This window comes from Panthera tigris, chromosome B2 (genome assembly GCF_018350195.1).
Source record: "Panthera tigris isolate Pti1 chromosome B2, P.tigris_Pti1_mat1.1, whole genome shotgun sequence".
Taxonomy (NCBI): Eukaryota; Metazoa; Chordata; class Mammalia; order Carnivora; family Felidae; genus Panthera; species Panthera tigris.
Genome location: NC_056664.1, coordinates 147,285,784 through 147,300,387, shown reverse-complemented (window position 1 = coordinate 147,300,387; position 14,604 = coordinate 147,285,784). Strand labels below are relative to the sequence as shown.

The 14,604-nt window shown below is 44.0% G+C and overlaps 1 protein-coding gene and 1 non-coding gene across 5 annotated transcripts in view; both read left to right on the top strand.

Annotated features, from left to right (window-relative positions):
- Positions 1–14,604, top strand: part of PDE10A (phosphodiesterase 10A) — a 369,960-nt gene that overhangs the window by 294,558 nt on the left and 60,798 nt on the right. For all 4 annotated transcript variants that reach the window (XM_042987509.1, XM_042987506.1, XM_042987508.1 and 1 more), the window contains 3 exons: positions 7,448–7,590; positions 10,067–10,159; positions 13,194–13,380. In XM_042987509.1, the coding sequence (XP_042843443.1) occupies positions 7,448–7,590; positions 10,067–10,159; positions 13,194–13,380 (423 nt within the window). The remainder of the gene's footprint in view (positions 1–7,447; positions 7,591–10,066; positions 10,160–13,193; positions 13,381–14,604) is intronic.
- On the top strand, positions 9,561–9,633 carry TRNAK-CUU. Its single transcript has one exon. It is a non-coding gene; the product is annotated as a tRNA-Lys (tRNA).

Below are 14,604 nucleotides of genomic sequence, written 5' to 3'. Positions count from 1 at the left end.
ACTTTTGGGAAAATGTCTGAGCTTTTCATTATTTAGTGGCGAGCTAAACTTTGAAAAACATTCGGTGCCTTCCTATATTCTCCAAAAGACCTTGTGCATGTCGACCGTAGTGGGGATTCCCAACCACTTGAGGTTCGTTCTGTTTAGTTTTAGTCTTACGTGTTCCTCTCTTCTGGAAGACTAGTGGGCACTTGGAGCTGAAAGCCACAGGAAGTAGACTTCTATGAAGTGAAAAATATTAAGAATATAGAAATATAAATATATGGATTAACATAGCTTGACTAGGGAAGATACTTGTTGACTGGTTCTTGTAGTATTTATCTTTTTTAAGACCGTTTTTGTTGAGATATAATTCACATGCCACACTATTCATCCGTTTCGAGTGGTCAGTTCAGCGGTTTTTAGCATATTCAAAGATACGTGAAGCCATCACCAGTCGATTTAGAACATTTTCATTACTTAAAAAAGACACTCCGTGTCATGTTAGCCATCACCTATTGAGGCCCCCATTCTCCTTCCTGCCCACCCCCGCCCCCATCCTAAGCAACCACTAACCTAATTCTTTTTCTGTGGATTTACCTGTTCTAGACATCTCCCATAAAAGAGATCATGTAATATGTGGGTTTTGTGCCTGGCTTTTTTCCCTTAGCGTACCGTGTTCAAGTCCTCCCGTGCTGTAGCAAATATCAGCACTTCACTCATTTCTGTGGCTGAATAATACTCTGTTATGTGGATAGACGTGCACGTTCTTTGCCCATCGTCAGCTGATAAACGTTTGGATTGTTGCCACATTTTGGCTGATGGGAAAAGTACTGCTTTGAACGTCTGTATAGCTTTCTTCGCTTGAATACGTGTTTTCAGTTGTCCGTACTTAGGGAGTGGCGCTGCCGGGTCGCGCGGGGGTTGTGTGTTTCACTTCCGGAGGAGCTGCTAGGCTGTTTTCCGTGCAGTTGCACCAGGTTCTGTTCCCGTCAGCAGTGCACCCGGGTTCCGGCTTCTCCACATTCTCACCGACACTGGCTATTCCTTGACTTTTTGGCCTAACGCTCATATTCCCCAACGGTGGAAAAAAGGAAAGCCATTGAGCAGAATATAGACGCAAACATCCGAAATCAGTGATAAACAGCAAACCCAGGAGGAAAGGTGACATCAGCTAAGAAGCATTCACCCCAGGAACGCAAGAGCAGTTCGACGTTAAGTAATAAATTAACGTAGTTCCCGATTCTAATTGAGTAAAGGGAGAAAAATTACATTATTTTCAGAATGGATTACAAAAGCTTTATAATACTCAACACCCAGTAGATGCAAACTCCTAGCAAATTAGGAATACGAGGAAAAGTCCTTACGTAGTTACGTAGTATCTGCTGGGGTCCTACAACCAACATACCTAACGATGAGATATGGGAGCTTACACCCTGAGGAAAATTTGTTACTCTCCCTGCTTCCATCCAACAGTGTGCCTTGTTTTCACTGAATCTTAAATCCACTCTTGTTATCAAGAAGTTGCTTTCCACTTACGAGTAAAGCCGTGTGTGTGTGCGCGTGTGTGTGCACGCGCACACGCGCGGGCATGAATGAGAGAGGCAGGTGGCTTTTAGAATGACCTTCAGATGTTTAGAGTTCATAAATGTTCCCCAAACAGGTCTAGGATTTCTGATTTCAGCACATAAGAGTACCAGTTCAAACTGAAAGCCACTATTTGGGGAGAATGAAAACGTGAACGTTATGTTCAGAATCACTGATCTTAAAACAGAAGAAGCCTTTCTCACAACCTGTGATTGTTTTTCAGTTGATTTTCTTGGTTTTCCGACATATTCAATAGCACACTGAACAGTAAAATTTGCCTTATCAAATATATGCACTCTCTTCTTTCTATTACCTAATTGTGGGGTTTTTTTAATGTTTATATATTTTGAGAGACACCTGTGCACAAGTGAGGAAGGGGAGAGAGAGAAACCCAAGCAGACTCTGTGCTATCAGCCTGGGGCTGTATCTCGTGAACCGTGTGATCGTGACCTGAAGTGAAATCAAGAGTTGGACGCTCAACCAAATGAATCACCCGCTACCGCAAATTGTATGTTTTTTTTTAAATGAGGCATAATTCGGGCACCTGGGCGGCTCAGTCAGTTGAGCTTCTGACTCTTGATTTCAAGAGTGTTAGGTAATACGTCATAGAGGTTTTGGTTTGCATTTTCGTGACGATTCATGATGTTAATTAAGCATCTTTTTCACATACCTGTTGACCATCCGATGTCTTTTTTGGAAAAATATCTGTTCAAATCCTCTGTCCATTTATTAATTGGATTGTTGTGTTTTGCTGTTTAGTTGTATGCATTTTTTATATATTTTGGGTATTCGTCCCTTACTGGATATATGATTTGTAAATATTTTCTCCCATTCAATAGATTTCCTCTTCATTTTGTTGATGGTTTCCTTTGCTGTGCAAAAGATTTCTTGTTTGTGTGTTCCCACTTACTTTTCCTTTTGTTGCCGTTGCTTTTGGAATCAGATCCAAAAACAACAAAAAGAAACAAAAAACAAACCAGAAAAAGAAAAACATTGCCAAGACCAGGGTCAAAGAACTTACTGCCTATATTTTGTTCTTGTTTTATGGTTTCAGGTCTCCCATTCAAGTCTCTAATCCATTGTGAGTTAGTTTTTTCATGTGTTACAAAATACTAGACCAGTTTCATTCCTTTGCGTTCTGGCTGTCTAGTTTTCCTGGCACCCTTTATTGAAGAGATGACCCTTTCCCCATTTATATTCTTGCCTTCTTTGTCACAAATTGACCATCTGTGTGGACTCTCTATTTTGTTTTTATGCCAGAACCATACTGTTTTGATTATTATAGCTTTGTAATATCGTTTGAAATCAGGGACCGTGATACTTCCAGATTGGTTCTTTCTCAAGATTGCTTTGGCTATTTGAAGTATTGTGTGTGGAATTTTAGGATTCTTTGTTCTAGTTCTGTGAAAAATTCCATTGGGATTTTGATAGGGATTACATTGAATCTGTAGATGTTTTGGATAATACAGTCATTTTAACAGTATTAGTTCCTCCAATCCATGAGCATGGAGTATCTTTCCAATTATTTGTGTCTTCCAACTTTTTCCATCAGTGTCTTACAATTTCCAGCATACAGGTCTCTCCTTTCCTTGATGAAATTTGTTCCTTGGTATTTTATTCTTTTGATGCAATTGTAAATGGGATTGTTTTCTTAACTTCTGTTTTTAATAGTTGGTTAGTATATAGAAATGCAGCAGATTTCTGTATGTTCATTTTATACCCTGCAATTTTACTGAAGTTGTTCATTAGTTCTAAAAGGTTTGTGTGTGTGTGTGTGTGTGTGTGTGTGTGTGTGTGTGTGTGCGCCTGCGGAGTCTTTAGGGTTTTCTCTCTATAAAATCACATCAGTTTTACTTGTTTCTATCGAATGTGGATGGCTTTTCTTTCTCTTACGTCACTATTCTGGCTAGAAGTGCTAATACTCTGTTGAACAAAAACGGTGAGAGTGGCATCCTTGTCTTATTCCTGATCTTAGAGGAAAAGCTCTCAGCTTTTCATCATTGAGTGTGTTGTCCGTTCTCACTGTGTTGGTCTCTTCCCCGTGTTGGGCGAGCATCTTTATGACCGTTCTTGAGTTCTATCTAAGTTACCGATCTCCATTTCATTAGTTTCTTTTTCTGATGTTTATCTTGTTCCTTTGTTTGGAACATATTCTCTATTTTCTTAATTTTGCTCAACTCTCTGTGTTTGTTTCCTTTTTTAAAAATGTTTATTTTTGAGAGAGAGAGAGACAGACAGAGCATGAGCGGGGGAGGGGCAGAGAGAGAGGGAGACACCGAATCCGAAGCAGGCTCCGGGCTCCGAGCCGTCAGCACAGAGCCCCATGCGGGGCTCAGACTCACAGACCGTGAGACCATGAGCTGAGCCGAAGTGGGACGCTCAACCCACAGAGCCCCCCACCCCAGGTGCCCGTCTCTGTGTTGTTTCTCTGTACGAGGTGAGACAGCTGTCTCCCCCTGGCATTGCAGGGGCACCTTGTGCAGGCCTCATCGTTCGGCTTCCCCTGGCGCCTGATGGTCTTTCACACCTTTGCGGTCATCTCAGCAGCCGGATGTATTCTTGTTAGGCCCCCTCGTGAAGGGTGTGCTAAGACCTAACAGTGCTACACGCGGAAGGACGTGTCAGCGCCTCGTTCCTGGCTGACGAGAAGGAGAATGTCAGGCAGCAGCTTTTAGAGGATGCAGATGTACATACGACCGTACGTGGGCCTCGGCTGTGGAGCTGGACTCCAGGGCGGCTGAACTGGGGGACATTTGTAAAACTTGGGGCTCCAGACGAGCGTACGAGCTCCTTTCTGAGAGGTACTGGCGAGCTGTGACAGGGCCGAGGAGAGCACGAAGATGACGTCCTCGACCAACCGCCCCTGATGCTCCTCTGGGGTCTCCAGGTGGGCAAGCCCGCGACGGCTCCTCAGGTCGAAGCTCCGTGACAAGTCCACAGGCCTTTTTCACAGGAAGGAGGGGTGTGTTTCAGTCTGTTGTTGGCGTCGTGCCCTGGGGGGATGGGGCGAGGGGTAGCCTGGATTGTCGCAGTCCTGTAGGCCCCGGTGATGCGAGCCCCCCGCCCCCGCCCCGGCCGCCAGAGCCAGGTGATCAAGGAGGACCCCCTGCGTGGACTGCATACCAGCGCTTTTGTGTGTCCCAGAGCTCCTGCCCATCTGGCAGGCACTTTAAAATTAGCAAACGAATCTCCTTCAGGTACATTCTAGGAGCTTCTCCAACTGGTGCTTGTGCGCTGGTCCCTGAGGCAAGTGAGTCTGTGTGTGAGCCCCTTAAGGCAAGCGTCCCAGGTTCCCATAGCGCTGTGGGTCCACCGGGTGTGGCCCCGTTGGTTGTCAAAGCCGGACATCGTAGGGGCTTAGGATATGGGGATAGACGTACACATACACACACGTGCGTGTGGATCCAGTCTTCGGTTTCACTTGACGAAAGTTTTTATCGTGAAGGATGGCCGAAGGGCTTCACGTGCCTTTTTGGCGACATGAAGATAATTGCATCCTCTCTTCCTTTGTTTTATTGCTATTATGAAATATTAGAGTTTATGACACTGAACAGTTCTGAATAGTTTTAAAATATTATAATATGTTAATTCCTAAGTCTGATTTACTAAAACTTTTGTTTATGAGTTTTCTCTGGGTTCCAAGGTAAATTGGTCTGCGATCTGCTTTTTTATAGTATCTTTGTCAATTTTCAGTATCAGTGGCATAGCAGGGCTTCGAAAATAACCGAAAAACTTGCGTTCTTTCTGAACATAGGGTGGAAATTTATTTGTTGAAGATTCTTAAGTGATTCATGTTTGAAATCACTTGGGCCTGATGCCTTTTATGGGGATAATGCTTTGATAATTTTTCAATTGTCTGTATTATTCTGTTTCTTCTTTTTTTTAATGTTTGTTTATTTTGAGAGAAACAGGGAGAGTGACAGGGGCAGAGAGAGAGAGAGAGAGAGAGAGAGAGAGAGAATCCCAAGCAGGCTCCGCACTATCCACTCAGAGCCCGACACAGGCCTCAGTCTCACGAACTGTGAGATCATGACCTGAGACGAAACCAAGAGTCAGATTCTTAACTGACTGAGCCACCCAGGAGCCCTATTATTCTGTTTCTGTTCAGATTTTTCAATTACTTGTCAACTCACTTTTCTAGAAAATTGGCCGTTCTGTTTAGATTTTTATAATTATTAACATAAGTACGTGCCAAAGTATTAAGCATTTAACATGACCTAGTCAGTAGGGATGCAAATTTTGCTTTTCATAATGTAATCACTAATAGTTCAGGACCATTATTATTATTTAAAAGTTCAAGATACCATGAGTTTGCAGAATAAGTGGGCGATTCTTCCGTTTGCCAAAACACAGTCCCATTACTGTCTCCCTAACTTGATGTCGTTCATCCCTCCTCCAATATTTATTGAGACTTCTTGGGTTACGGAAGGCTTATGTGTTTTAACCTAAGCGTTGGCAAACCTTTCTGGTAAAGTTTTACGTTCCGTGGGCCAAACACTATTGCAGACACTCAGCTCTGCTATTGTAGCAGCCTTAAACATTGCGTAAAGGAATGAACATAATCCTTTCCCAATAAAATTTTATTTATAAAAACAGGCAGTGGGCTGGCTTTGGCTGATGGACTTAGTTAGCTGACCTCTCCTCTAGGCCTTGTGCTGGGCATTTGCAATACTGTGGGAAAAGGAAGCAGCTTCTGCTGTCCCAGAACTCACAGGCTAATGGAAAGAGACAAACTGTCAAGTTCTCATAATCTTAATATGCAGTAAAATCAGTCCCTGGCACAGCCTGTACTCAGTGAATGAGTACAATCTATAAAGACAAGTATGTGATATGAGATGAACCAGTGTATCTAACCCATGCTGACTTCTTTTCATTAGACCAATAGTTTCACATGAGATTATGTATTTTCTGGTGGCCACAAGGTGGCCCATGTCCCTCTTGCACAGACTTTTGTGACGGCTGTTTTTCTCCAAGAATCAGCTCTTTCTCTCCGAGGAATAAATCTCATGTCTAAAATCTGGGGTCTGAGGTTGCTGGAATTCTCCAACCGTAATCCCGACCCGGCAGGGTCAGTGGGATATGTTAGCATTAAAGAAGTAACTGCGGAAAGAGGCTGATGAACGAGTGAATGACAAAGTGAACAGAGCGTTCCAGTTAGAAATGGAAAAGGGTGTTTTTATTACAAGAGCCAGGCCATGAAAATAGCTAGCATGAGTTCAAACACGCGGCCTGCCATTCACTAGCCATGGGATAGTGGATGAGGAGTTGCCTCCTGCCTCGGTTGTCCTCACACGTAAAGTGGAGATGAAAATGCTCCCTGACTTAATGTTATTACCGTGAGGATGAAGTGAATCAAGGCACCCGGAGTGTGTAAACGTGTGGGCACCCGGGAAACGCTTAGTAATAATTACACAGGATCGTTAGTGCAGCAAGCAGGAGCAACAAACGTGAATACGAACCTCACGAGAGATTACGTTTCGTATCTTGTTCACGACCGACGTGTCGCGAATACCAGCCCGGCAGAATGGCTCACCCGGGGGGCACAAGGGTAAGCCCAGAGGTTCTGGAAGAGGGACCGGCGTGAGGGAAGGGCTCTGAGGGGGCGGGGCCGGCAACTGCATTCCAGCCCCTTCGAGACCCGTGCGGTGTCGACAACAGCACGACGCGCACACCCCGCGGCTATTTGTTGGTCCATATCGGTGCCGGCCGGTGTCAGCACGTTAACAGAGTGTTTATATGCTCCTATTTGTTTAGTTACCGCGCTCATTTGCTGCCCAGGTGGAGTATAGGTCAGCTGACATTGAGATTTGTGTCTGATAACGTTTGCCTTTAAACTCTGAATTTCCCGTCGGCTCACTCTCGCTTTATCGTTTGTCTTTAGATATATGCAAAAAATCTGGTGAATGCCGACCGTTGTGCACTTTTCCAGGTAGACCATAAGAACAAGGAGTTATATTCAGACCTTTTTGATATCGGAGAGGAAAAGGAAGGAAAACCTGTCTTCAAGAAGACCAAAGAAATCAGGTACAGCTAGAAGTAGAATGTCCCTATACTGCGAGTGCGGCTGTGCAGGTGTTCCGTTACCCACCTTTCTGTGCCTGTTCACAGGTATGCTGACAGTACTTGTCATACTGTGATATCATTCCCACCAGGACCCGCCTCCTGAAGGTAGTACTTCTGGGAATGACATTGCAGTGCCAGCGAAACCGCGCCTAGGAAGCTTTAGCGTCACTCCTGGAAATGCCGTCTTCCGGAGGCGGTCCTTTTGGAAATCATGGTGGAAAAACTTACTAGTGCTCCCAGGTAGGTAAAGGAACATCCCACCTGGAGTCTGCAGGTCCTCTGTGTAGGAGCGGCGGGGTATCGCCCCCGCCCCTTCCCAGCCGACGGCGGTCTCAGCGTCCAGACCGTAGCGGAAATGGACCTGATAGACTGAATGACTTAAGCACACGAGTCCGTAACCGAACAGCTGGTGTGGTCAGTCAGATAGCACACGCCCGCTGCATCTGGAAACTACAGCCTTCTTCGTTCCTTAAGTGGCAGCTGCCGTCGCTCAAATGGACGGAATGGGGTCTGACTGTAAGGCGTGCCTGCCACAGTCAGGTCGCACAGTCTGAACCGCTGCGGGGAGCACCGTCACTGACGCCCAGAGATCGTCCTTGCGTTCCTTTGCTTATACGTCTCGTGCAACTGTTTTTCCACGCAAGAGCGTAAGGTGCTCTGGTGGTTGCAAACGCCGTAGGAAAACACAATTCCTCACGGACTAAGTTCCGCTCTTCTTTGGTCTGTCGTGTAAGAGAGCGGATCAGGTGCCAGAAACGTGCGTGTGGCCCCGAGCCAGGCCTCGCCACTGCCCCTGCCCCTGAGCACTTCCCCTTCTGTGCCGGGCCCTGCATTCCACACTCACGGATTCGCAGTCCAAAGTCGTGGCACTGTTTAGATTTGTTATTTTTGTTTTGTTTCTGGTGTATTTGCTTTTTAGCCCCTCAGTAAGTCAGTCTGCATGTAGTCATTCAGGTAAAGGGAGTTCTCTTGCCGAAGGCTCAGTGTCCCTTAACGGTGCTGGTATCGATCTCCTTTTGGAGACGGTCACTCGAAGTTTGCGTGGACGGGCCTGGGAGAGACAGCGAGGGGAATGTGCCGGCCGCGCTCGCTCCAGTGGCCAGCTGATGCCAGCCTTGTATGTGAGCGCCTGCCTTGCCAGGGCCTCCGCTGACAGAGGCAGCCAAGCAGGAAAATCAGGCATAAATCATGAAATGTTTCTAACCCTCTTTTCCTACAGCCGTCTAATTTGTTCTGTTCGTCTTGCTCGAAGCGCAAGAAAACCAGGACGAAACAAGCTTGCTTTCTATGCAATGTTGGGTTTCATTTTTAAGAAAGTTCATTCTCTTCTGTGTCGACTTTCCTTTTATTTTTTCCCCTAGGGAACAGCCTTAAAGTTGAGCTTTATTTCAGGAACAGTGATTTCCTATAATGTCGAAATGTAATATTACAAAACTTATTTTCCAGCTTTTGAAATCTGTAGATATTGTAGACTGTAGACATCTTTCTTAACTAACTTTGAAACGGGCGCATGAGTTATGATGATATCACAACGAGAAACCTATAAGATGAGAATATATTTGTAAGAGAAAATGCTGATATATCAAAACATAATTAAGGGTAATCAAAGAAAGCGTGCATTTTGACTGTTTTTAAATTTGGCAAATTAGAGAACGAAAGATACTAGACATTGTAAGTTGTGTTATTTTTAGGCAGTGCTTGTGTTAGAAATGCCTTCAAGTCCTAGTCCTGCATAGTGTCTCAAGTCAGGTGTAAACTCTCGTGTAACCTATGAGTTTGGCTGTATGTGTGGTGTGGTGGGAAGTGCACTGGTGTGGACCTCGTTTCTGTTGTGCCACCAGTATTTTAGGAGTACTGACAAATTACTGAACCTTATGGGCTTCCGTTCACACCACAGTGAGAATTCGTTAAGAAAATTTATGTTCAGGAGTGCCTGGCTGGCTCAGTCGGTAGAGCGTGAGGCTCTTGATCTCAGGGTCATGAGTTCAAGCCCCGTACTGGGCATAGAGCCTACTTAAACATGAACAAATAAATAAATAAATAAAAATAGGTATAAATAGTTAAAGAAAACTTACATTGCGTCTTGTAAATTACAAGGTGCTTTGCAACTATACAAGATTATTATTGGTCATGAGAGGAGACCGCTAGTTCATTGTTCAATTTCAACTTGTGACCCAGTGTAGTTTAACGTATTGTGGATTATATCCTACAACAAGCTCTCCCGTGATGACCGTGCAGTGGTTTTCTACTTTACCTTTCCGTATTACGTCCTAATAAGGTGATTTTGAATACGTAAACGTAAAATTGGTGCGAGTATTTAAAATGAAACAATGCTTTTTCGCTTACTCTTTAGTGGGTGGTGAAATGTTCCATGTTCCGAATTATTTGACATCATCTATATTTTAATTAGCATGTCCCTCTGGTTTTATATCTGCAGATTTTCAATTGAGAAAGGGATTGCTGGTCAGGTAGCAAGAACAGGGGAAGTCCTGAACATTCCAGATGCCTATGCAGACCCACGCTTCAACAGGTAAGAAATAGCTTACGGCCATCCTTCTCTCTGTCGCGTCCCACTTGGCTGGAGCCTCTGTAATGACGCGCCCCCAGTTCCCCACCTGCCATCGCCGTGAGGTCCTTCCTCCTGGGCGCTCTGTGACACTTTCTTTGAACCAACTCTCTTATCAGTCCTCAAGTGGTTTCAGATATTTATTTATTTATTTATTTTTTTTTTTTTTTTAATTTTTTTTTTTCAACGTTTTTTTATTTATTTTTGGGACAGAGAGAGACAGAGCATGAACGGGGGAGGGGCAGAGAGAGGGAGACACAGAATCGGAAACAGGCTCCAGGCTCTGAGCCATCAGCCCAGATGCCTGACGCGGGGCTCGAACTCACAGACCGCGAGATCGTGACCTGGCTGAAGTCGGACGCTTAACCGACTGCGCCACCCAGGCGCCCCGGTTTCAGATATTTATAAAATGATGGACTGCAAACTACTAATGCTGTCCAGCTACAGGAGATTAAGATGCGATAAACACATTTATACAGGAGCAGTTTAAACTTTTAAGGCTGCTTTCGTTTTTATTATTATTATTATTATTATTATTATTATTATTGTTATCATTTTATTATTGTTATTATAGTATTCTCATTTTTTCCTGGGCATATTCTCCATCACACCATACCTTACAAGGCAGTAACCTCTCCTGATGAAATTTCCTACCTTGGAATCCCTGTCCCATCATTAATTAACTCTGGAGTGACCTGGAGTGAGTTACTTTATCTCTTGGAGTCTCAGTTTTTTCATCTTTAAAATGGTACAGTGATGCCTATTTTGTAGGGTGTGTGTGTGTGTGTGTGTGTGTGTGCGTGTGTGCGTGTGTCTAAAATTAGAGAAAATACTCATAAGAGATCGGGCAACTTTGCAACAGACAGAAAGCAGGGGCTCCATGGATTGCCGCTTTTATTGGATATTATTCAAGTTGGATATCAGATGGCTTATAAAGGTTTTTTATTTTGTTTTGAGTTTCTTTGGAGAATTAGAAACCAAATTATATAATCTGATTTTAACAGATCTTAAAAATTGAAAGTCTCAAGATTGATGCTGTGACTGGTAGGGAGTAATAGTTCAAATATTTTGGCGTTAGTGTTCTATTAATTCAAACATTTGGTTTACTTTAAGAGGCAGTTAAATAAACAGTAAGCATTTTTTTCAGAAACTTGATTAATGACGAACATGTGCAACTTGTATATAAACACAACTTTATCTTAGTAATGTTTTATCAATAAATTACGAGCATGTAGAAAATCTCAGGTTTTTTTCCAAAAAACCCCAAACTTATTATTTTAGTGCTTAAACATTGGAAATATTTATATATCCTTATTTATAAAACCGTTAGATAAAAATTTTATGGGTCAACGTTTAAGAACCATGAAAAGGCAAACAACAGACTGTGAGAAAATGTTTGCAAAGCTTGAATCTGACAAAATACTGTCTCCAGAATATGTAAACAACTCTTCCATTGTAGTAGGATACCTCTACTGTAATGAATAGAACCCCACATTATAACAAACATTTCACAAAAGAAGATGCATGAATGGCCATTAGACACATGAAAAGATGCCTGATGTGAGGGAGATATACTTTGACGATGAGATCTCGTTACACAGCAGTGGGAACGGATAGTTTTTAAACAGTGGCCCCGGCAAGTGCTGGCAAGGATGTGCAGAAGCCTGGGTTCTCATACTTTGCTGGTGGAAATGGATAAAGGTGCAGCCACCGTGGAGACCAGTTCTGCAGTTTCTTGTAGAGTTAAGCACATACTGACCGCGCTCAGTCGGCTGCACTCCGAGGGATCCAGAAAAGCAACGCGTATCCACCCAGAGACTTGTCTGCACATCTGCAAAACAGCATTTTTCACCATTGCCAAAAAACTAGCTGTCAGCAAATACTAATATCCATGAACTGGTGAGTGGGTAAATAAGACGGATATTCCATACCCTGGAACACCGCGCAGCCATGAGGTGCCGGACCACCTGTACCGTGGTGCCTGCTACCATATGGATCAGTCTCAAAACATTACTCTAAGTCCAGGAAGCCAGGCACGAATGGCCGCCTCTAGCTATCTGGCTGTGTCTGTGGAGCTGAGTCCTATTTGTAAAAAATATTTTCTCGAAATCGGGAGGCCGCAAACATTTTCTCTTAAGGATCAGTTAGTAAGTATTTGGGGCCATAACGTCTCTGGCACGAGTCCTCAGCTGTGTTGCAGCGTGGTGACAATCCATTCAAGAATGGTGCGGTTGTGTTCCATTAAAACTGTTAACAGGGGCGCCTGGGGGGCTCCGTCGGTGAAGCTTCTGACTCTTGATTTCGGCTCAGGTCATGATCTCACGGATCGTGAGTTCGAGCCCCACATCAGGCTCTGTGCTGACAGCTGCGGAGTCTGCTTGGGATTCTCTCTCTCCCTCTCTCTCTGCCCCTCCCCTGCTCTCTAGTTCTCTCTCGTTCTCTCTCTCTCTCTTTCTCATATGAATAAATAAATAAAGAAATAAAAATGTTAACAAAATAGCAGAGGGCTGTTTTGGCCCCTAGTCTGCAGTGTGCTGACCCCTGCTCTAAATTCGTAAGGTGATAACTCCCATTTAAGTTTGTTTGTTAGCAAGTTACATCTCTCATAACATACAGCCAAGTCCAAAAGAACGCTATTTTACCGAATTTATTATATTTTTTCCTCTGCATCCGGTTTGTCTGTGTTGACCTGAGCATGCTGGATTCTCAACACCGGATGGTAAACTGAAAGCCCCCTAGAGACCGTTCCGAAAAACTCTTGAAAATAAAAGAACAGATTGGTTAGGACGCGTTTGAAAAGATTTTAGCTCAGCACTTCCAAATGTCACACTGTCCTTGAATTTAGAAGCTAAGTGGCCCCATTACAGTTCCTTTGTAATGGAAGCATGTAAATTGCAAAACTCACTTGAGACTTATGACGGAATGTATAGTTCACTTTCTTCTGTGTGTGTGTGTGTGTGTGTGTGTGTGTGTGTTTTGCTCTCGAACGCTACCACAGGGAAGTGGACTTGTACACGGGCTACACCACGCGGAACATACTGTGCATGCCCATCGTGAGTCGGGGGAGTGTCATAGGCGTGGTGCAGATGGTCAACAAACTGAGCGGTAGTGCCTTCTCGAAAACGGACGAGAACAACTTCAAGATGTTTGCTGTCTTCTGTGCGTTAGCCCTACACTGTGCCAATGTAAGTGACGCTGTTTTAAATGTCTTTTTACTACTCTGTATCCACTTTGAACCCTTTTAGGTAAAGCAGTGGAAAGGTTTCTCCCCCCTGCCCCCCCGCCCCGCCCCAGCATTTCCTTCACAACCCAGAAAAGTGATTCCTGGTTGTACATATTTCAGGAGAGGTCTTAAAATGCTTTGGGAAAAAACAAAACAAAACAAAACAAAAAACTCTTCTAATAATTTGCATTTGTTTCAAGACGAATCTGTTAAAAACAAAAATGAGGTTATCTAAAGGTGCAGTGTTCAAATATAAGGTTTACTCATCACGGTATCTACGGAAATGAGTAAGGCAATGTTATCTAAACCCTTACTGTCTGTCATATGCACTGCATTGGAGACTTGTGTGCAAAAGATGGCAGGGATTCCTGGGTTGACCCCCCCCCCGCCCCGGGAGAGTCCTACTCGTGAGACTGCGTGGGGCACGTCTCAGCACGGTGGTCAGATTAGGGGTCAGTGCGCTCGACCCCTGCAAAACACGTACGTGTGCCCTCGTCACTGAATAATCTATTAAGTGAGTTCCTGTTTGTTTTGTGAGGCCTCGCTTTAAAATAGTGGAGATAAACATTTGGTATTAGGTAAACTCTGATAATCCTTTAATGATATTACTGGCATTTCAAAGTCCGGGAAAATTGTAACCTTTTACAAAGCTAAACCAATGTAAATGGGAGTTACCACCATACTAATGTGGAAAAGTGTACTTTTTGGAGATAGAACCTCGAGTTCCATAGGGACAGCCACGTAGCTGATGGAAACAGCTGAGAGATGATTAGGAACAAAAGTGGCAAAAAACAGTACTCTGGTGACTAGGGACAACCGTATGCAACTCAGTGCTGTTTAGTAAGAACACCCCTCCTCTGCGTCACCCTGTGCCCTCTCACAGGGACCTCTCCTGTCACCCAGTGCATCAGAAATATATTAGTACAGCCGGCAAATACTTTTTGCTTTAAACATTTTCTGTACCTGTATTTCTCATACATATGTAGAGAGAGAGAGAGACAGGCTTACATTTGTTTTCTTTAGTTTAAAAGTTGCAGAGAGGGGACCTCTGGGGGGCTCAGTTGGTTACGCGCCCAAGTCTTCCATCCAAGTACTAACCAGGCCTGATCCTGCTTAGCTTCCGAGATCAGAGGAGATCGGACACGTTCAGGGTGGTATGGCCGTAGACATGCGCCCAAGTCTTGAT